General features: G+C 37.3%; 1 protein-coding gene across 1 annotated transcript in view; it reads right to left on the reverse strand.

Annotated features, from left to right (window-relative positions):
• The window catches only part of Dbp80 (putative ATP-dependent RNA helicase Dbp80), a 152,565-nt gene that overhangs the window by 10,509 nt on the left and 118,159 nt on the right, over window positions 1-23,897 (reverse strand). The window contains exon 9 of the mRNA XM_067150554.2: window positions 2,485-2,676. Within this exon, the coding sequence (XP_067006655.1) occupies window positions 2,485-2,676 (192 nt within the window). The remainder of the gene's footprint in view (window positions 1-2,484; window positions 2,677-23,897) is intronic.

The following is a 23,897-nucleotide window of genomic DNA, read 5'->3' on the forward strand; positions in this document are numbered from 1 at the left end:
CATGTTTGCAAAATGAATAACTGGTTTGATAGAAGGCAGTTCAGGTTTAGGAAAGTTATTCCACTGAAGCTCAAACTTGTACGATTCCAGCACGATACAGCAGATATCTTGGATTCAGGTGGTCAAATGGACTGTATTGCGATTGACCTGTCTAAGGCATTTGATAGAGTGGATCATGGGAGACTACTGGCAAAAATAAGTGCAATTGGACTAGACAAAAGAGTGACTGAATGGATTGCTATATTTCTAGAAAATAAATATCAGAGAATTCCTCAAGGCAGTATTATTGGACCTGTATGTTTTCTTATATATAAATGATGAGTAAAGAAGTGGAATCAGAGATAAGGCTTTTTCTGGACAATGTTATTCTGTATAAAGTAATAAATAAGTTACAAGATTGTGAGCAACTGTAAAATGACCTTGATAATGTTGTTAGGTGGACAACAGGCCATAGTATGATGATAAACGGGGTTAATAGTCAGGTTGTGAGTTTCACAAATAGAAAAAGTCCTCTCAGTTTTAATTAATGCGTTGATGGGGTGAAAGTTCCTTATGCGGATCACTGTAAGTGCCTAGGTATTAATATAAGGAAAGATCCTCATTGGGGTAATCACATAAATAGGAGTGTAAATATAAAAGCGTACAGATCTCTGCACATGGTTATGAGGGTGTTTAGGGGCTGTAGTAAGGATGTGAAGGAGAGGGCATACAAGTCTCAGATAAGACCCCAAATAGAATATGGTTCCAGTGTATGGGACCCTCAGCAGGATTATTTGATTCAAGAACTGGAAAAAATCCAAAGAAAAGCAGCTTGATTTGTTATGGGTGATTTCCGATGAAAGAGTAACGTTACAAAAATGTTGCAAAGTTTTGGCTGGGAAGACTTGGGAGAAAGAAGACGAGCTGCTCGACTAAGTGGTAACGCACCATGAGGCACTGTAAACATGATAACGAATCTTTGAAATTCAGGTGGGTAAAATATCTCTGGTTATCGAAACTCAATCTTAATCTCAATACAAGTGTCAGCGGATTTCTACTTTTTTTAAACTTAAAATGGGAGCTTGATTTAAAATATCCTTGAATCTTTGATAGAAAGGAAATTATTACCATCAATACGTTGATTTCATTAAAGTGAAATGTGTCTGTGGATAGATGAAGACGGTAGATCTTCGATTCTTATTGAGCTAAATGTATCCATCGAAAAATGATTGTTCTCCAGAAATAACTTAAGACTACAGTGTGCAGTGTTTTCCAAGTCAGGCTTATTCTAACAAATTGGGTTGGTTGTGTTAAAAACTCCTAATATAGGGGATTTCTTCTTTGTTATAGATATTTATGAGTCCTTTTTAATGTTCTACTTTGATCTACTATTGGCTAGTTTGAGGGTATGTAAGTGTTTGCTAAAACCTTTCTTCCTGCATAATTGCAATGGCTGGGAAATAATCTATAATTATCAGCTTAATTGTCCGTATTGATCGGGAAATAATCTGTTAAATTTTCAAGTCTGATGTATTTTAGAAATCTGGCTCAGATGAAATGTAAGTAATGCAATACGCATAAACTAGAACCAAATGTTCTATGTAAAATTCTTCCCTGAGCTACCTTAGAGAAAAAAATTATGATATTCTATTTGATGCTTTACAGTTGAAAACTTGTTTGTTTTCTTGTAATTGTGTCAGAATACATATATCTACCCTAAGTAAAACTGGTATCTGGTACAATTGTTGATCCTCTTATGGTCCTGCTTTCATGGTTTTTGTCTTTAAATTTATCCTAGGTGCCTCCTTATGCTGTTAAAAAAATTTGTGCCGGATTTTCTCATTAAAGCATACACCGATATATTTTTCTTTTGGTTTTGCTACCATCTAAGCTTGGCCTCTCCTTGCCTAGCATTTCATGATTGCTTCCACTGCCCCAACTTCAACTCTGCATTTAATGTATCCATCTCGACACTTCCGTCATTTTGCTCTCCACTGCTTATCGGAAAAGAAATTGTGATTTAATTCCCCCTCTGCTAACTCTACTCACTTCATAATAAATATCACATTGCAACAACAACAACAACAACAACAACAACAACCTGTAATATTATCGGCCAACATTTTTGTTTAATGATAAAGGATGAATATGCTTATTTATTTATTCATTTTATTTCATTTTTATTCACTTCTGCTTAGCAAAAATAAGGACTGCTTTCAGAATGATGATGTAAATCAACTTGCCATGTCTCAAATGTGGAACTTCTTAGTTAAACTTTCAGGAACATTTTAAGGGAACTCTCATCTCACTGATTGTTGGTAAAGATTAAAAACTGAATGCAACCTAAAGGAAAAATACAATTTGGTACAATAAGGATAGGGTGATACTGCAATTAAATAACTTCACGGAAAAGCCAACATATCTACCCAGCAAAAGAAAATGATCTAAGAGAGAAGAAGTTGCAGTATGATTTTTAACAGTAGTTGTACCCTATTTTACACTCACCAAAATGATCCTCTATTTGCTTAAGTATACTAAGGGCTTCTTGACCTTCTATGAGGTTTATGGCAATACCAGCCTTGCCAAAGCGTCCTGTTCTTCCAATTCGATGCAGGTATGTTTCACAGTCAGCTTTACGATTTTGTGTCATGGGAAGGTCAAAATTCACCACAATTGTTACTTGTTCTATATCAATCCCTAAAAAACAAGAGAAATAATATATCATCACATGTTAAAGAGATAAAACATATGGCTACATAAGCACAATTAAACTTTAAAGTAGAAATAACAGGAATGTACTAATATTACTCATAGAACAAAGAAACTCAAAATAATAAACAAGAAGTTCATCCATCCATTTGAGAAAGTTCACAGTTTTTACTAACAGTTGACATCATAGTCATTGCAACGGTACCTTCAGTTTTTGCTGGAATCCAAATGATGTTTTCAAACTGGCAAAGAAAACAAAATTTTGGAAGAACACTCCACAACCAGATGAACTACCTTGGGAAATTTTGAGTGGAACATATCTTGGATTTGCTAAGAGCACAGCAAGTGATAAATTTAAGACAAGCAGAGTTAAGTCTAGAACACTTCTCTTTTGATTTTCTTTTGGTCTATGTATTTAAAAAAAAAATTATGTTAAGTGAAACCATCCTTTAGTTTTTATTTGAAAAAATGTCTGCAGACAATGCTGTAGCAAGTATGAAGTCCTTTATCATGTGCTAGGCAGCTGTCCGATCAGAGAACTTACCAGAATCAACGGCATAATATTCGTGAGATGCTAGCGAACGCCCTTCAAGCTACTTGAGCCGTATCCTGCTGGCCCATAAGAGATTCAGGTCATTATTTGACATAATATATAAATTTTATTGATATGAATTTCAGTCATATATGGTAAAGTAATGAAACGCAGGATAGCTGAGACGGGAAGTCGATGGAGCCATCAAGTCGCTGGATATTGCCCAATACTTCCTCGGGACTGTGAGAATGGCTTAGCGTCACTAGGAGTTGGCATATCTCGGCACGTGTACGATGCTGACCATGAGAAATGTTCAGCCAATGAGAACGTGAGGATATGGCAAATGTGGAGTCTGCATCGCGCGAAGTGATAATCCCAGGTTGACCAACATGTACAGTTGCTTGAGACATATTCTGTTATTTGATGGATTTCCACAGGTCTATAAGTGAAATAATATTCTGGTATACGATATAAAAATTATAGGAAGAGATTTGATGTTATTTGAACTGTGTTTTATTGATATGTAATAATTACTATTGTGTCATTATAAATGGCAAGCATTCTGATTGGTGGTTTGTCTGGACAAGCGGGAATCCTTTGGCTACAACGGCGTTACCCACGCTTGCTTAGCATCCCAAGCTCTGGAAAGCGTCACCCTGGTCACGCAGTTTGGATAGTGAAGAAGTGCAACTCTGATCGCGGATACTGACGTGAGGTGGACGTTGTTCGATGTGCTGCGAGAATTGTACTTAAAAGTTGCCACGTGAATATATCAGCACCAGTATATGGTTTTTAAGACCAATAGACGGTGTTTCAGTCATGCAGTTGAATAAATTAACTGATGCAGAGTTAATTGCAGATCAGTATATCGCAAAGTTCACTATCAATATATAGACTGTGATAATTAGCCGCAGTTTAGAAAGTGGAGGAGAGACATTCCGTGGTCTCAATTTCATGTCGGTTGCGTTTCACGAGGAACTCTCGATACGTACCGCGTGCCGCTCTCAATAACTGTGTACATAAACCCTCAAGTGTAAAATTTACAGTGTATTTATATGTCAGTGTGTTGGCTGAGTTTATAGCCAAGAAAGAGTTGTTCAGCACATGCAGAATTGAGCGGTGAAGAGATATTCATCCAAAACCTTCTGTGTTGCAGTGTTCAATAACTTTCAGCAAGAAGATGGCTTCGCCTATGGAAGATGGAAGTGTATTTCTATGTGTTGAAGCAGTGATCAACATGGAGTAGACACCTAAGAGGCGGGGATGAGAGCCGCTGCCATGTATCCAGAGAGTCGTCCAAGATAAGGCGCATGTATTAATTATGGAATGTTATATGGGTTATGTTAAAATACTAGTGCAGTTTAGAATAGGGATTTTAGTTAACATAAAGTAAGCCTAACGGCATGTGTTTATTTCACTTTTATATTGTTGTATATACGGATAAGAGAGAAATGCATGTTCTCTATATTTTCATTTTGATTTATGACTAGTTAATTGGGATAATGAGGGATTTGTTAGGATTATTTGTTGTTCATTTATGCATGATAATTTAGTTTAGTATTATTACGATTTTTCCGTGTATATTAGTGCTAGGAGGATTAGATTGACAAGTTCATCCAATTTCAAAGTTAAACACTTGCTACGTTATTTTATTTTGATTATTCAGAGAGTTAGTAACAGTTAAATTGCATGACGCATGGTATTTCAGAAGCTGTACGTAAGGAGCTGCATAACAACGTTGAAAGAATAGGATCTTCGAATTTAGGTTGGAATCTGTTTTTGCCCAACGATTTGCAAGGGAAATGAACCCGGTCTCATAATGTAAAAGGCTGATGTGATGTGTAAGAGATGTGAGAAGTTATAATGCATGCAGAGTTATAAAGTGATTATGCAGGCCGATTGCATGCCTGATAAGTGAAAGAATAATGTGCAGTGGATATGTACCTGCTATTGTCTTCTGAGAGTATAGTAATTATCAGAATTGACGGAATTGATTCCAGACCAATGAGTCTGATGTGTGTTAAACTGTCGAAGCATGCTAGGAAGGAATATGATTGTACTTGAGTTTCCGTATAGCCGACGAAAGATGATATCGCATTGCAAGCTGATATATTGGCTGTGTTTATTTAGACGGCGTGAATGAGATGGTATTTCCATGTTACAATCTTGGCGGACAGAATCCAAGCCTCAGTACAGTGTTGAGTTCCAACATTTCCTTTCACCTCATAGCATAGCAGGAAATAAGTGACGAATGACCGCACTGTTGAGTGCGCAATTGCAGCAGAAGAAGGCAATGTTGCCCATTGCTTTCCACATGAATATGATGGATAATTATATGTTTTCTCTTACAGGATGGTGTTTTAAGATGTTTCTTGTTGTTCGAATATGTTGTCTTCTTGTTAAATGGGAAACAGCCCGAGTGCTGAGTTATATTGATGGTCAATCTAGTTCTCACTAGATCCTTTGTGGTGAACCACGATTCACATAGTCAGTGTAGTATGTAAGATTTTCTCTTTATCCGATGTAAATAGATGTGATATTTTGCTTATGGTTGTTCATTGTATATACAGCGTAGGGAAATGCCACTAGTATTTTTCATAATTTATATCATGTCCCATTGCGTCTTAATTTTCTTTTTATCTTAATTTTCCGTTCATCGTAACTTTCTTTTATATTGTAATTTTCCTTTAACATTTAATCTTGCGACGACTCTAAATCTAAATTAAATCACAAATCCGTATCAATGTGATATTTCAAGTGAGACTCCATTCAAAATAAATGCGTATCAGTCTATGCGTACATATGTTATCCGAAAACATGAACAATGGACAATAAGAAGAAGATTATTCCTCAAAGTATTCAAGTATTTAATGTGGTGCTTGATACTTCATTTCACATTTATTTCTTTGATCAATTAACGTTTTTAATGTCCAGTTTTTTTTTTAATTTTGAGTTTTTGTTAATGACATTTTATGATTTAATTTATTTGATTTTTATTAGTATGATTCGGGGATATTTGTGAATAAACTCATCCTACCCCATATTATTGTTTCTCATTCGAGTTATATCTCCATTTTCCTGTCATTTACTTATATTTAAGTGAAGAACTTCGACTTATAGCCTGACCCAATGACGACCAACCCACTCTCTGCCCAACCCTGAGTTAGTCGGATGTTCATACAGGAATGGAGGCATCGTCCTAGAGGGTATTTACCCCTGGGTACGGTACATACTGGAATAGAGGTTTATGAAGAGATTTAATGCTTTGCCAGTAAAGGGAGCAATTGTCATATTGACAAAAATACAGATTAATAGAATGAAAGATGAGGCAAAAAATGATCACCCAACAATTAGATTCCAAGTGTCAAAAATCACTGGAGGTTGGCAAGGAGAAGAAAGTATTTATGAGCCCACAACACCATAGTTTTTGGATAAACATCACTAATGTACCATCAGAGTGACTGGTCTTCTCCTCGGTTAATAAGGTACCATCTCTAAAGTTTTCATGATTTGCTAGGGTGCCACAAACTGATGAGCAAGCTGCATGATTACATTGAAATCATTATTGTAAAGCACTCAGTAGCTATACTGAGAAATCATTTATATATCAAATCAAAAAAACAACAAAACTTCCTGCAATAGAATGAAATTCTAAAATAGTGTTATTATGAGTCTCAATGACAAGCCCAGCTTGGACCAGATAAGTAAATAAAATAATAAAAATATATAGGGGTCAGATGGTATCATGTTTGTTTTTCCAGTACAATAAGATGCAATATATAAAGTTACCAAAAATGAGGATTACAGTGTATTCCCATTTTGTGACTATTGATAAAATAGTATTTTATAAAGTCAGCATCCAAGATTGTGTTGATATGAGAGAGGCTAAAGCCAATCCATTTCATGGAATAACATTACATTCCAGGGCAAAATTCGAGCATTCTGGTACTTCAAAATCTGTTGTAACTGAAGGGATATTGAACTCATGCTTGTTTATAGGCTGTTTGGTTGGTGAATCCTAAGCCTGAATGCTGTTTGTGCAACATCAACAGAAGATATATATTTCAAAACATTTTGACAGAAGTCTTCTTTTTAAATTTATTTTTTATTTTTAGATTCAAAGTTTGAGGTGTTTTTGTGAAAAAAATTGCCTAGTAAGTAAATACTTTTGGAATATACAATTTACTGAAAATATCATTAACTAACACCACACAATGTTTCAAACTTCTACGTCTGTACCTGTATCCTGAACACTGAAGAACATTCAAATTGAACACTACATAGATATTCAACCATTTTTAGGTCCCTAGCCTTTGGTCACACGGCAACTTCCTTTTAAGCCCTTTTGGTCTGTGATAGTGCTCTAATTGTCCCCAACACTTTTCATGGATTCCCACAATGCACCCTGGGCACCAGTGTGATGATCTTCCCCGCTTTTTTGTTGGACCACATGAAACACATTTTCGCTTTTGACATGCAGGCAATTTTGCATAGTAATGGCTACTGTCTCCAGACGGTCCAGGTGATGGCTTCAGAGGAATATTAGGCCTAGCTGGGGTTGGTTTCTTTGCCAGTGTCTCCACTACTTCAACAATGTAGTCGTGACAATTCATTTGGAGGCAGATGTCAGTGTTGTTACAGTAGGCAATGTACGAATTTAGCATTGTCATGTCAAGCAAATTTTGAAGGATTTTTCTCCAGTATCTCCTTGTAGCATGTTTTGCAGCAACATGATGCACCTTCTGGTCCTTCAGGTCTACTCCACCCACGTGTTTATTGTAGTGTTTGGCAATATGCAATGGTTTGGATACCTCCTTACCATTTTTTGCCTTCACCAACACAGTTTCAGCATGACATGCAGTGGAAAGGCTATATACAGGCTTTCTGGATTTCTTCTCTTTGAATCCGCAAGCTAGCACCTCCCCCTTTCTATAATAGAGGACATCACCAGCTTGCAGTTTTGTTTTCATGAGCTCTTTAGCAAGACCCTTAGAATATGCTCAGACTGTTCCTGTGAGCATGACCCCTTTCTGATGGAGAACATGTGCTAACTGATACTTTGCACAGAAATTGTCAGTAAACAAATGGTACCTCTTATTATATAGGTTGCATTTACCAACAATTTCAGTAACTACTTTCTGTGCCATGCCATCTGGGTCACATGAGGCAAAAAAGTACTTGCCATTGTACAGCTCAGTATGCAACACATATCCAGTTTTGCTTTCACAAATGTTTGGAGTTTTTGATGCCAAATCGAGCATGTTTCTTGTTTGGCATGTACTATATGAAAGCAACTCTATTTTTCATTCCAATCAAGGATTCATCTAGTGAGACTTCCTGTGCAGGAATATACAATTTCTTCCACAAAAAATTTAGGAAGTCTAGCAAGGGTCTCACCTTGTGCCAACAATCATACCCAGGTTCATCCCTTGGAACTGCTGTGGCATTTGAATTCAAATGTACCACTAGTCTGTTAATTAATTGGAAGTTATTCCTGGACATTGCATTTGAAAATAATGGCATATACTGGGAAAATCTAGTATCCCAGTATTTCTTTTAATCATTTTTGGGATTTAAACCCATATTCAAAATAATGCCTAACCACTTTTTTAGTTTTTCCTTATCTACAGATTTGAACATATTCAGTCTGCTGCAAGGATGTGTCTCCAGATAATCCGAGTGCTATTCTAACAATTCAGCAGCATAATGATTTGTTTCACTAGCTATCATCCCCCACAATTCTTCAGGTAAAAAAAATAAAAATAAAATAAAAATAAAAAATAAAAAATAAGATATAGCATTTGAAATTTCGGGATGTTAGCTTGGAAGCCAGTTTTTCTTGGCATAAAATCGATACCATTTTTTACAGGCTCTGGTCCGCTAACTTTCTGCCAAGAGACATCTGAATGACTAATTGTATCACTGATAGGATCAACTCAAATACAATCTATAATACAACTGAGGCGTACGTGCAGTGGTATATCTTCATCAGGGTTTTCAAATGATTGGACATCCCTAAATCCACTTGCTTGGGCATCCCTAGAATCATGTATGCTGTTATCATCTTTAGAATCACTGCTATTAATTTCACCGTCTTGCACATCACTAAAATAACTCTCATCTTCCAATAAACTACTTATTCTCTCAAGATCTCCTGCAATGTTTTCAATTTGGTCAGCCATATCTGTTTACAATGACCACATGGTCAATGCATCTTCAATGAGTAAATACAACAGAAATACATATCCTATTAGAGTAACAACTTAACTACACGCAATCACGAAACTTCCTCGCCACCGTCTGCTCCCAAGAATTGTGAAAAGATGTCGCTATATGTCTGAAAACATGCTCATAGTCAGAGTCAATTTTTTCGGCCCTGGCACTACAAAGCAAACGGAAGAGTTGAAAAAATCGACTCTTGGCACTTGTAGGGTTAAACATCAAATCTGCCAAGCCTGTTCACGTGTAAACACCAATATCAAGCACAGACTGCGGTATTGCTCATAACTCAGTCAATTTCACGTTATCAATTGCAAAAATGAGACTAAAATTGATTGATGAAGGAAATTAGAGATGGACATGGCTTATTAAACTCATAATATTACTATGTCTGGTTCCATGGCTGAATGGTCAGTGTCTTGGCATTCAGTCCTCAGGTTTGATTCTCAGCCAAGTTGAGGGATTATAATCTTAAATGGATAATTTCCACGGCTCAGCAATTGGGTGTTTGTGCTGTCCCGAATATTCCTGCAACTTACATATCACACATTAGACCAGGCCCTCTCAAACGCCCAAAATCTCACGCGTGCAGATTGAGGCGCAAGAGCTCCGTGCACTGTGCATCGGAGCGGCTCGGTTCGACTCGGGCCAACGCTTCGTCTCTGGGCTACTCGGCTAAGCTCGGCTCTACTCGGCTCTACTCAACTCAGCTCGGATTTGCAGCGCTACGTAGCAAGGGGGGAAGAGGGAGACAGGGGGAGCGAGCGAGACAGGCGTGAGGAAAGAGAGAGTAAGCGCTATTGCTGCAAATCGAGGAGTGGGGGTCTGCTCTCCGTTCAGCCAAGCGAAGTCGTCTTTTGCACCGTGCACAGTGCATGCACCACGCGCATGCACCCTGAGAGGCCCTGCATTAGACAATCCACCACCAAAATTACATGCAGTTTCTCATGCATGGCAGATGCCTTCACCCTCATTGGAGGGTCTGCCTTCACCTCCTCCTTTTCCTTTCCATCATAATACTACATAGAAAACCAGTTTATTCTTCCTCAACAATATCCATATTATCTTGAACAGTGTTGGCAGTAAGCCACTTATGTCCAAATCATGAGTTCTACCCCAAGCTATGTTAAGAGTGACTCAAAAGAAAGGCAATTTTTCACAGTACAGGAATCTTTCACATTTGCACCCGCAGAAGCCATTAGCATATCTTGAGACATTAAACATTCCATCACACTTACATCAATAATTCCTGGTAATACTTTGATTTTCACATGCCCTATACCGGCTAACTTTTAGAAATAAAAAATAGGGAAACATTAATTTAAAAAAAAAGACAAGATAAAAGCATACATATCTACATTTACAATGCGAATTGACCATCAAATTTAAAATCTTAAACTAAGAAAACATAAAAATGGTTACAAGAAAATGTAACAAACACGGAAGAAAATGCATAATAGTTTCCTTTATTAGACTGTAAAATGAAAGGAAATTCAATTTTATACGTTTTGTGGCCGTAATGTGAAAAAAAAAAAAAAAAAAAAAAAATACAGAAACTGTCACCAAAACAACACTCTGAAATAAACTGAAATAGCAAAACTACCCCATACAAAACAGATTAATATGTCCCATACATTATTATTTATATTGCTATATTCACAGGGACGGTTAAAGGTCAAATATCAAAATTTGTTCAGGAAAAAAGGATTTCAAAATATGTGCCAAATTTCTAATGTATTAGAGGGTGCTCATGTTGGCAAAATTGATGGTGTTAGTGTTGGTGACATTCCTCTCTAACTATGCACGTCTGACTTCCAGTGATGTGGAGCGATCATTTTCACAGTATTAGGCATTCTTTAGAGATAATCGGCATGCATTTGAGATGGACAATTTGGAGATGACCTTTGTTGTTCACTGCAATTCTGAGACTACTTCTAGCAACTAATATTCCAGCGTGTGATGGGTGAGTACAAACTGGTACCATTTTTTCAAAGATGATAGGTTGCTTTTGCCATACTTAAACAAAACATTACCTTTTGAAAAAAATAGCCATTCATAATATTTACTCTGGCATATCAAAAATTAATATACCATACTGCACGTTTCCATACACAGACACCAATTTGCCTTAAAGAGCACATTTAGTAGCACCATATTCTAATACAAAACGTTATACTTATTTACTTCTTATTTACTTGAGCGCGAGTAGTTATGTGAAATTTATAGGAAAATAATTTTAATTTGTTATCACATATTTAAAAGTTTTTCAGCACATAAAAAATAAATATTTTTCACATTTTTAGCACATAAAAATCTGCTCTGTAGTGCTAACTTACGGTTGTGAGACCTAGACTTTGGGAAAACAAGCACAATCAATACTAGAAGCTACGGAAATGTGGTTCTGGAGAAGCCTGACAGGGACGAGTTGGACAGAACAGAAGACTAATATCCACATCTTGAATTATGTTAATGAGAAACAGACCTTCATTTATTCAATAGAGCTGTGGAAAGCTAAATTTCGTGGTCACGTCCTACGACATACCTTTCTCCAGAATGTCTTCAAAGGAAAGGTCCTATGGAGGAAGTCGAGAGGAAGATCACGTCTCTCATACATTAGGAACATAATCACTCAGCTGGGTTTTGCTTCCTATGTCACGATGAAAAGGACTGCTGAAGACCGTGGGATGTGGCTGCAGCGACAAGGCTTAGCCTTTAGATAATGGATGGATGGATGCTAACATACTGCCTCGTATGCTCTTTGTTCCTCAACTCATATTTATAACCTGCAACAAGGAGAGTCTCTTCTTGCAACACCAGAACGTCGTTACCTTGGCCATTACCTTCATTATGTGTTTCATCGCATTCATTTTCACTGCTGCTGCCAGCACTGTAACTTGTTTCTGCACTGCTTTCATCTTGACGGAAGTCACGGCCTAACATCGACTTCCGCCCTAGGACATTACATTTGCGGTGGCAGGAAGTAGCAGGTTGTGTTGGGGGTAACGAGCTTCCTTGAGCATTTCCTTCTTCCTCATTTAGCACTGGTTGTCCACTTCATTTCTTTTTTGGATGTTCTTTCTGCACTCTATTTTGTAGGGTGGACCAAGGTATACCATACAAATCAAATGCTTTCCTATAAGACAACTTGCCACTTTTAACATCATGTATGGCTTTTTCTAATAGTTTTGGTTTGTAATTACACCTTGAAGTAGCTCCTTTCAGCCTCTGACAATTTCAAGGCATTTCCGAAATCACCCAGACTGATTTCAATTTCCAATAAAATGTGCATAAAACACTACTTTTCATTAAAACACACCAAAATTCCACAGCAATCGTTTATAAACACTTCAGTCAGCTGATCTCACTAAGAACCATAGTTATAATGCATTCCTTCCAGTCGCAACAATCAAAAGTATCATCTTATTGATAATGCATGAAATTTCAACACCACCACTACTGGAAATTTTCCGAAGTATGAAGCCGACTCGTAATAAAAAATGTGGAACGCGGGAAACATAACCTCAAGGTCAAACTAAAACACGCGCAGAAGAGCAAAGCAGCAGAGACTCGTTGCTATGGAACAAAAAAGGAAAATCTATCATACTGTCCGAAACCACCTCTGTGTTTGAAATGGCCCCATTTGGTGCTAACAAATTATTTATTTCTCTCATAGCACGATTTAAATACTTGATGCATACTGAAAATCTAGTCCTGGCAGCTCCTGCACTGTCTGAAACTGCACAGGTTTTCACCCAAGTTATTCCTTCTAAAATATCAGTGACCACTGACCAAAGAAATGCCTTAATAGTTGTTGCATTCCTTCCCATCTGCTTCCTTATACGATATTTACGCGAAATATCCCTGTCGCCGAATAATCCCCCCCACCCTAATTTTAGGAAGGATCATTTTGTAAAAAATGAAATGAACTAAAATTCCTTCCATCGAAAGAGTAACATAGGCATAAACAAACATTTCATATAACTCCTCGAGTTCCACGTGGTCTTTTAACAAATATGAACATGACGGATATAGCTACTTTGTCTGAACATATTTGAGATAATAAAAATGCATTATCACTGCTATAAAATATATTCTCCATGAAAATGAGCAAGTAGGCCTTCTTACGTGACAAGAATTTCATTAATCTGAACTTGCAATAGGCTCGATTCGCTGTAGATCGAAAGACTCTTTGTCTCTTGCATCACTTAAATCCTCACTCCACGTGTAAAACACTTCTCACACGCGGTCTATTTTTACTCGGAGAGTAACACGACCAGTGGAGGATAAGTCTTTTCATGCAATGTAAACATTTGAAACAGACGCACAACCAAACTTGTTTATTAGTTTTGCAATACAGTAAAAACTCATTAATTTGAAGTCATAGGGACGCAAAAATGTGATTTAGAATTACGCGATTTCGAATTAACTGCCAGCTCGTAATTCAGAAATGCCAACCCTTGCCACGTCACAAAATATTCTAAGACCCGTTATTGCATGCAATTAAACCTTTCAAATGCCATGGAAAATATTATTTCCAAAATATATCCAACATGGTGCATTTAAAGTAATCAAGTAGTGCACTTGGATAAATCACTGGCAAACATAACCTCATACAATGAAGAAGAAAATCAAAGAAGAGCACAAATTATGCTGGCTCCTTTGAGCAAGTGGCTTATTTTTTGGATTACTGTACTGTTTGCATTATTAGATGCCTTATACGAAAACATCATGGCTTATCAAAATTTCCCATGACGAAGGGAGGAAGTCTTTGACTTCCGTCTGCATTGCAATACAGTACAGTGACCACATCTCCTTTGATACCATAAGTCTGTTCAATCTTGGCATTAAAAAGAAAAAAAAGATAGTGTTTCATCGGCATTGACAATATTGTTCGGTGCGTACGAATTGATTATAATTATGAGCCAAGCATTATCGCCAACGCTCGCAGATTCAGCATCTCCGCACACTGCTTGCTACGTGATATTGTGGCATTCTTTAAAATACTGAATACAAATGAATTATTATTTTACTCAAACTAAGCAACTACGAAACACACTGTAGACTTAACAAACTGAGTGAAAGTGTGAAAAGATACCCGCGCACCGTCGGGAAGACACGTTCTATCGTGACGCCGAAAACATTTGAATTAAAATTACTCTGTAAAATACCAATTTTTAAAAATGTAAAGGCTGTTTTGAATTAAAAGTCTGAATTGTTTTCCATTTAAGTATGACATATGGGGGCAGTTTCCTTCCATCTGCAGTTACACGAAGTATAAATGTACACCCAACATTAAAAACTACGTGAACCAGAAGTGTGTTGCCAACCCTGACGCATATAAAACCCACACCCCAATTTCTCGCCTCAATTTTTTTTAAAGTTATGCAGGCATTCCTTGCGTAAATATGGTATTATACATAAGTGCATTTACTGCTTTTCTCCAATCAGAGTGTAACCTCATTGTCATCACTGTTCTCCTACAAATGAACATGGTGTGAGGCTTCAAGAGAGATTTCCTTTTAATTTGAGAATATTTTCAAAATATCCCTTTCTTCTGTTCAGCGATTCCCTAGGATCTAAAAGGAGTTTTCCCTTTCTCAAACGTTCTACCATTCTGAATTACAGTCCAGAAATATTACCCTGCAGCCTGACCAAGCAATTCCAGATTATTTCCAAATTCTTCCCATAACAACTTCTCGCACTCGATAGTTACTTGTATTGACCAATTCTTTCATCCATGTACACTAATCTTTTATGGAGCCATTTTTTTAATATACCTTTATTTTATGTTTCGAAACTATCATGACTTACTCTCTCTTTTTTTTTTTTTTTGCTAGGGGCTTTACGTCGCACCGACACAAATAGGAGTTATGGCAACGATGGGATAGGAAAGGCTTAGGAGTTGGAAGGAAGCGGCCATGGCCTTAATTAAGGTACAGCCCCAGCATTTGCTTGGTGTGAAAATGGGAAACCACGGAAAACCATTCTCAGGGCTGCCGATAGTGGGATTCGAACCTACTATCTCCCGGATGCAAGCTCACAGCCGCGCGTCTCTAGGCGCACAGCCAACTCGCCCGGTATATGACATACTCATTCTACCAAGATGTGCAAGCATGTTCATAAGTCTAGGTGGTAAAAGAACCACTTATTTCACAGCTTGATGCAGAAATTCAGCAGAGGAAAATGGCCATTTACTGAGATTTCCGCCAAGTGAAAGAGGCCGTTTAGGCAGGCTTCACTGTATCTCCCAAGCAAGAGAGAAAAATGACTAACATATTTTGGGAAATACCAGAAAAGGAGGGTGAGTGATTTTCTCTCCCTATAGTGTAGGGCACAAAAACAGACCCAAGTAGCTTACATTACATAACTGGAGAGAAGGGACAATCAAAACAGGCACATCCATATATTTGTGTTCTACTAAATGATGTGTCTGTATGCTTTCATGATGTTGACAAGTTAAGCAGTTCTCTCTCTAAATTTTTTCGTTTTCCAGCTTTATTCTATTCTATTTTATTCCATTCATCAATCAATTACAATCAACCACCACTGAACTGCATTTAGGCTGTTGCCCACATGGCAGGTTCCTTATTGGTTGTTTACCTAGTCTTTTCTTATAACATAGCAAAGAAGATGGAAATTAATCAGACATCAATAGGCAAAGCCATCTCTCCACTGATGGCTTGGAACATCCTGCTCAGTTCAGCTGTTTATCTCCTCACACCCAAGACTTCCTAGTCCAAAATTTGCAACATTATTGTAACCCTACTTTTTTGACAGAAATCACCCAGAAAAAATCATGTTGCTTTTCTTTGGATCTTTTCCAGTTCTTAAATCAAGTAAACGAATATATATGTACTCATCTCTTACCGCAAATATCTCCTGGGTATGACAAGCTACTTTGCCGCATCGTCTATTGTCGTCTTAATTGATGTTTTTCCCACACGATGGCAGCAAATACCACAAGCCACGCTTCTTGGAGCTTATTTGTTTTTATTTTAAAACTGTGCAGTGCTACTTGTCCGCAGTAGGCCAAACATGGCAGCATCTAGTTCAAAGTGTAAGTTCGAAATGCTCGAAGAAGACGAGATTATTCAACACTTAGAGAATGATTGTGATGATTTATCTTCTCAGAAATCTAAAGATGAGTGGTTTGATACAGATGAAGGTGAGTCTGATAGTGAAAGTGGTTCAGAGAATGAGAATGGAGAACAAGATGAACAACATAATGAATCGGATGAAGGCGAAGTGCTAGACATGTTTCAGCCTTTCTCGCCGCGTGGTGTTCACGTCAGAAATTCGTATTTTCTGGTGCTAGTGGTGTAAATGTGGACTTCGACGATGAATCCAATGTTTGGAAAATTTTGAACATTTCATAGGCGATATGTTTCAACTTATTGCTGAACAGACCAATGTGTACGCTAAACAGTTTTTAGAAGACCATCCGAACTTGAAACCACAGTCACGAGCGAGAGATTGGGTGGATACAAATCCAACTGAGATAAAAACTCTAATTGAATCAGTCTTTTTTAAAAGGGCGTAAGTCAGGGTTTTTAGCATTTTCATGTTTGTAACACTGTAGATAGTACAGAGGTAGGCCTATCATTCGTGTTTAAAAGGACGTCTGTAATGCTCCTGCTTCGTTGGTAACGGAAGAATGAAATATGTAATTGTTTTTAAATGGTCGGATGTCACTGACATACGCCTTTTTGAAAATGGACAGTTGACATGGAAACAGATGAAGAGTGCCAGAGTGGGCAAAAAACAACCCTGATTGTTGCTGCCTTGTGGAATGAAATCTACTAATATATTATTGTGCAAATTAAAGACTTAATTACCTGTAAAATGTCAGATGATAGCAGTGTAGAAGGTGATACTGAAGATGAAACTATAACGAGGAAGAGATCCTTCCAGGTACAAAAAATAACAAAATAAAAGCAGCTCGACTGAAGGGAGTAACCTATGTCAATCACAGAGGCAAGTCAATTGAGGCTAAAAAACCTGAATTCTCTTGCAGGTAAGCACGACTTAAGTACGTTTTATAGCATGTACCATCTATGTCAGTCCCATTATACAGAAATGCATTACCATATCACGAATAATAGAAATAAATGATATAATCTATTGACCTACCACATACATAACCTCAAAATAACGTAATCCATTTCTTATTCTGAAAGCAATTTTATTTATTTTTGCAGATGTAAGAAGAAATGTTTGGAGGTAATTGGAGAAGAAAACTGCTTAGATATTTTCACAAATTTTTAGAATATTCCTATCAAGAATGTCAGAGGTCAAGCAGAAGCTACCAAGAAAACAGGATAACCCTTTGGGACTACATTCTGCTACTTTTTTGTATCATGTACTGATCGGTTTACTTCGTCAAGAGGTTTACATGACAGGTTTCCTCACAGTTTTTTATATTAGTGAAAAATGAGTTCAAAGAATAAGGCTGCTTAAGCAGTGTGGTAAAACCCCAGAAGACAAGAGAGGTAGGGGAATTACACACAGTCTTTACTCATCTATTCAAGATTCAGTCATTCTCCTTAAAGGAGAGCCATTATATTTCTGAAAAGTTGTATTACCTTAGTGCAGAATTAGATGTGAAAAAATGTAGACATTGTTCTTAGAGAAGTATCCAGAATGTAAAGAAAGTTATGACTTTTACTGGAATTTCTTCAAAAAACAAAAAAACTTCTCAGGTAGATACCTGCTGTACCTGTGAAGAGCTCAAATTGAAACTCAGATCGCCATATCTTAATGATGTAGCAAAATGCACAGCGGCTGCAGAGTTGATGGTACATCAGTGTCTAAGTAAAATTTTTTACTCTGCTCTCAAGTATGAAGCATCAGATGTAGCAAAAAAGGAGATGGAGGTATTGGCATTGTCATTTGATTACATGCAGAACATTAGTATGTCAAAAGTGCCAGTTCAGGAACTATTTTATTTCAGAAAACTTACTTACAGTGAACGTTTTTTTGCATTCATGATATAAGAAAAGGAACCAGTTCATATTATGTTTACCACAAAGGAAACGGTAAAAAGGGTCCTAACAAAGTATGTTCCTTTTTGTTTCACTACCTAAACTCAGTGCTCAAAAACATCACAGAGCTTAGACTGTTCTGTGATAACTGTGCAGGACAGAACAAGAACCAGCCACTATGCAGATTTTTACTATCACTGACAGATTCTGGCCGTTTCCAAAAAAATCAGCAATATTATGCCATGCAAGGGCACAGTTTTATGCCCTGTGACAGAGATTTTGAAATCATCTCAAGAAGGCTTCGTCGATATGACAGAATTTTCACAATCCATCAGATTGTAGAACACATTGTACAATGTACTGTTAAAGTAGGCAATTTCACAGTAACAGAAATTGAAGCATCCCAAATCCTGGACTTCAAGAATTGGTAGGCAAAATATTATATTCTGAAGAAACAAGGAGCAAGCCTAGAACTGAAAGAATAAATTTTGCAATCAGTACCCTGTTCCACCTTGTGTACTCACATGATAGAGTTGGATATATCAAAAGATCCAGTGAAATTAATGGATTAATAAAACACACATTCTTTTTGGCATCTAGGAGAGGACCTGTCCCTTCACCATTGGCATTAGCATACCCTTCAGGAAACGTCCCAATTGAAGTTAACAAAATGCAAGACTTGAAAAAGATGAAGCAGTATATGCCACATGAACATATAGAATTTTATGAGGAAATTTTCAACTGGCCTACTGAGAATAATGGTGTAGATAGTGATTGAAAGGTAGTGAATTAGTTAATGTATTATTTTATAATGTAAACAACATTTTGGGTTTCATTAACATTTTGCTCTTTGTATGTGATTCAGAAAAACTTCCAGTGTAATAGAATGTTGTATTATTGTTAAATCATTAAGTTTATCCCTGTCCTTAAGGTAATCTTTTTAAAGGGGCTGATTTCATCCTGCTCTTTTTTTTAAAGTGTGGTATTTTCCATTACTGAAACCTATAAAAATACTATAGTGTATTATGTTCAGTAGCCAATTACATTCAAAATAATAAATATTCATTAAACGTAACTAATTATACTTTCAAAATGGTATCTTTATGGGTAGGTTCCCCTTGAAGTACTTTTTTCTATTTTCTACAAATTTACATTTCTTGACTTTCGCCCTTTTAAAAATGACCGATTCAACTGGAATTCTAATGCTGCAGGAGATAGTTCATAAGCCAAAAAACAGTATGTACTTCTCAAAACGGAAAAGTATCGCAACCCCTTACTTTTCGAAAATTATACATACATACATACATACATACTTTATCATTATAGACTGTTATGCCTTTCAGTGTTCAGTCTGCAAGCCTCTGTGAATTTACTAAACGTTGCCACAACCCTTGATTTGCAACTAGTGTTGTGGCCTAATTTAGTTCTATACCTCTTATCTTTAAATCGTTAGAACTGAGTCTAACCATCGTCGTCTTGGTCTACCTCTATTTCTCTTACCCTCCATAACAGAGTCCATTATTCTCCTAGGTAACCTATCCTCCTCCATCTCTGAGACAAATCAGTGCAGTTCTAGTGAAGTAAATGACGTAACTGACCGTGACATTAATGTAAAATCTTTCACAATGTCACTAGCATGATGTGTAATTCGTAAATATTCCTTTCTTTCATATGTTTTAATTTTAGGTGCAAACATATGAACAAAACACTCAAATTCCAACCAGGTAAATGACCTTGCAGTTAATGTAAAAATTGTTAAAAATTTCTCTAACATTAAAATTAATTAATTAACCCATTACCCCTCGAATTAAAGTTCTTTGTGTTGCCTCTACTACTCGTATTTTAAATGTAAATTTTTATCTTATATGACCTGTATTCATCTTTCACGATTTTGGAGATAGCACTTGCTTTTGAATGATGAAGTTAGCCTATACACGTTTACAGCAAGCTACACTGCAGCAAATAAAAGCAATATGTGGAATTTAAGACAAATTTTTTGCATTTTTATTATTATTATTATCATCGTTATCGCATACCGATTGGTTTTGTTAATAATTTCACCGTACAAATTATCGCTAAAAAGCAATTGAAAACTCTAATCAGTCTCTGGTTTCATACCTTGCGGTAGTTAGTAGGCTGAAACCACTGTAAACGGCGATTTCTTGAAATCTAGATCTGTTGATTTATAATTGTGCCAGCCGTCAGCATCAGGTACATGTTGGTTTACGGTACACAAACCAACGATCATCAGTTTGCTTTTAGGCATCGTGAAATGCTATTAGATGTATTCATTAGGAGCAGAGGTGCGAAAATACTGTGGTTTCATGTGTTGCCTGACATATACAACATATATATGACACATGTCAACCATGTTTGTTTACTATTGCTAGAGCTTTCGTGTGCATAAGTGGACAGCTGACGGCTACACTACCATCTAAATAATAGATTTTTGACTGTCAAATAGTATCTGAATTCTACAAAGTTCCACGCAGAACCAAAAGATGGCAGTACAGTATATCATCGTGTAATTTGTCGGCTAAGAGAAGGCAGACGAGCGGGGGGCGATAAAATGTCATGCCTGGTCTCCCCCGACGTGCGACCAGAACGGGAATATCGCAATGTCGGGCCTCACCCAACAAACGAGTGGTAAGGGTTAAAACTCCTTTATTTTACTTTTTGTAACACGAATGATATTACTGATATTACTAACTTTTCTGCCTATCCTGCCATGTAACAACAATCTGCTGAAAAAATACACAGGGCAGGTTACACCGAGCACATCAATAATACCGAGTTGAGGTTAACATGTCTGTGATTGAGTTCAATGTTGGTCTTCCTCTTCCCCGTCAAAAGTGGAATTTTTCTGACTTATATACTGTTGTGATAGGTATGTCTTTTTTAACAATGCTGATACTGTATTTTTGGCACTTTTCTGCCCACATTTCCATGTACCACGAGGTGTCCTGTGGTCAGCATGACGAATCCTCTTGGCCGCTATTCTTGGCTTTCTGGATCGGGGCCGCCATCCCACCGTCAATAGCCCCTCAACTGTAATAATGTAGGCTGAGTGCACCTCGAACCAGCCCTTAGATGCAGGTAAAAATCCCTGACCTGGCCGGGTATCGAACCCAGAGCCTACAGGTAAGAGGCAAGCACACTACCCCTACACCGCGTGGCCGGCACCAGGATCTGTTTTCTTTTTCTCATCATGCTATCTTGATAGATAGTCTAGTTCTCTTTAGGAGCATTACTGCCTTTATCCATATCACAGATTCACTTCCCCCCCAATTTTAACAAAAAAAATTTAGGGTGTGCTTTTTATGCAAAGAAAAATATGTAACCAAAAAATTATTAGATGTATTAACTCTGTTACTCATGTGGCGGGCCTTGCCCGACAACGAAATTATCACATACAGATCCTATGTCTGACACAGTTTTGTTTTCTGAATAACTCCTTTGTCAGGTTAAACACACATGAATCACAGATACAGTAAGCTACTGCCATCTTTTGATGACAATTTGAAGCCCTATATTGTTATAATCTCTTTGAACTCAGTCTTTGTGTAGAGTTCTTTGAAGACCATGCAAATTTGTAAATAGACGTTGCTTAGCATCATGGCGTCGTTCGAGGAGCATGATCAGCAATGAGGGGACTTTCAGACAAAAGTGATGTCGATTTCAGTGATAGTGGGAGCAATTTTTAATTAAGTGGTGATGAAGTTATTGCAGAATTAGACTGTGTTAGTGAATTCAGAGATGAAGGCCCCGATAACGAAAAAATATATGAAATGACAGTGCTGGTACCCCTACCGACGACTAGAAGGATTACCGTGACTCGGGCTTTGATTTCAAATGAATCCCATTCACAGATACGTCCAGTTACAAACCACACCATGGGACTAAACCTAAGAGTGAACTTGATTCTTTTCAGTAATTCACGACCGACGGATTACTGATGGAAATTGAATGCAAAACTAACTGGTCTGCCTATGTAAACATTCAGACATTTACGCTCCTAAATGGTCTAAACATTCATTCACACTTCATTTATTGTCATCGACAGCTTTTAGTGGCCAAGAAGTGAACGGACGACAACGGGATACTATTTTTCTGTCATGCATGTACAAGAAAGCCTGGATTACATCCTCGTGAATGTTTTGAGCAATTCCATAAAAAGCACAATTATCAATGAAATGTGACTGTCTGAGATAATTTTGGGGTTAAAAACGCTGAATACTCCACCAGAGTATTGTACAACCTTTGTCAGAAAAGTTCTGGACAAGTATTGTATTTCTGAGGTTGCAATGTGAACAAAATAACAAATGTTTGTTTGATGTTACCTGGTATGTGTACATTCTGAGACGGCCTTGGCCATGTTTTCACGCACACACACTAGGTGGCAGCGCTATACTTAGCAACACTCTGTTTGGTTTAGTGACGGTGACACAATGCACGCTGATTGTGAACAAAGAGTGACTATTATAAGTTTTGCGTTAAGCTTGGGAAAACCCCTACTGAAACGTGGACAATGATTACAAAAGCATATGGAGGCGATGCACTGTCAAGAAGTCGTGTGTTTGAGTGGCACAAAAGGTTTCGGGAAGGCATAGATTCAGTGCAAGATGATCCTAGAACTGGCCACCCGTCTACAGCACATTCCGATGTAAATGTGGAGCGTGTAAGGCAGTTATTGCAAGAAGACCATCGTGTAACTGTGCGTGCAATATCAGAGTAGCTTAATTTGAATCTTGACGTGTGACATAAGATTTTATGCGACGATTTAGGGAATGGAAAATGAAAGCAAAATTCGTCCCGCCCACCCTAACAGACGACGAGAAAGAGGAAGAGACAGAGAAATTTTAATGCCCAATGCTTCCAGATGTAATAATATGTCTTCGTATAGAGTTACTATTATCAATTATATCATTCAAGTTATTATACTGATTACTTTGCTGATAACTAATTTAAAAATAATACTGACAATAAAAGAAAGAAAATGATTGAATTTCCGTCCTCCAGTATACCTATTCCCCCTACCCCATCTTCTAAAGCTGAAACCGTGTCCATAAGCAACACGCCTCCTCCCCACTCCACAGCCTTGCCTCCCTCGAAGGTGGAGCAAGCTTCGGAACACACACATCATTACTTCACAAGACAGAAGGCTGCATTAGCCGTCGCTCCTCTTAAGGACACAGTAGATTTGTCGTCAACAACAAGGTATGAAACCACTCTTTTAAACACTAGATTTCCTTGTGCAGATTTAAAACGCTATTAAAAGCAATCCCCATTTTATTTCATTTCAGTTTTCGGGGAGGCTCTTTTAATAATAAAATGTAGCAATCAGTTTCAGTGATCCTGCATTAACTGAATTCAAGAGACACTTTTATAAAATTTAAATAAACAACATTTGCCTTGGAAAGAGTTAACGAAGAGAACATCCTTGTAAAAAAAAAATTGAACAGTTACAAAGAAAAATT

Source organism: Anabrus simplex, chromosome 6, assembly GCF_040414725.1.
Source record: "Anabrus simplex isolate iqAnaSimp1 chromosome 6, ASM4041472v1, whole genome shotgun sequence".
Classification (NCBI taxonomy): domain Eukaryota; kingdom Metazoa; phylum Arthropoda; class Insecta; order Orthoptera; family Tettigoniidae; genus Anabrus; species Anabrus simplex.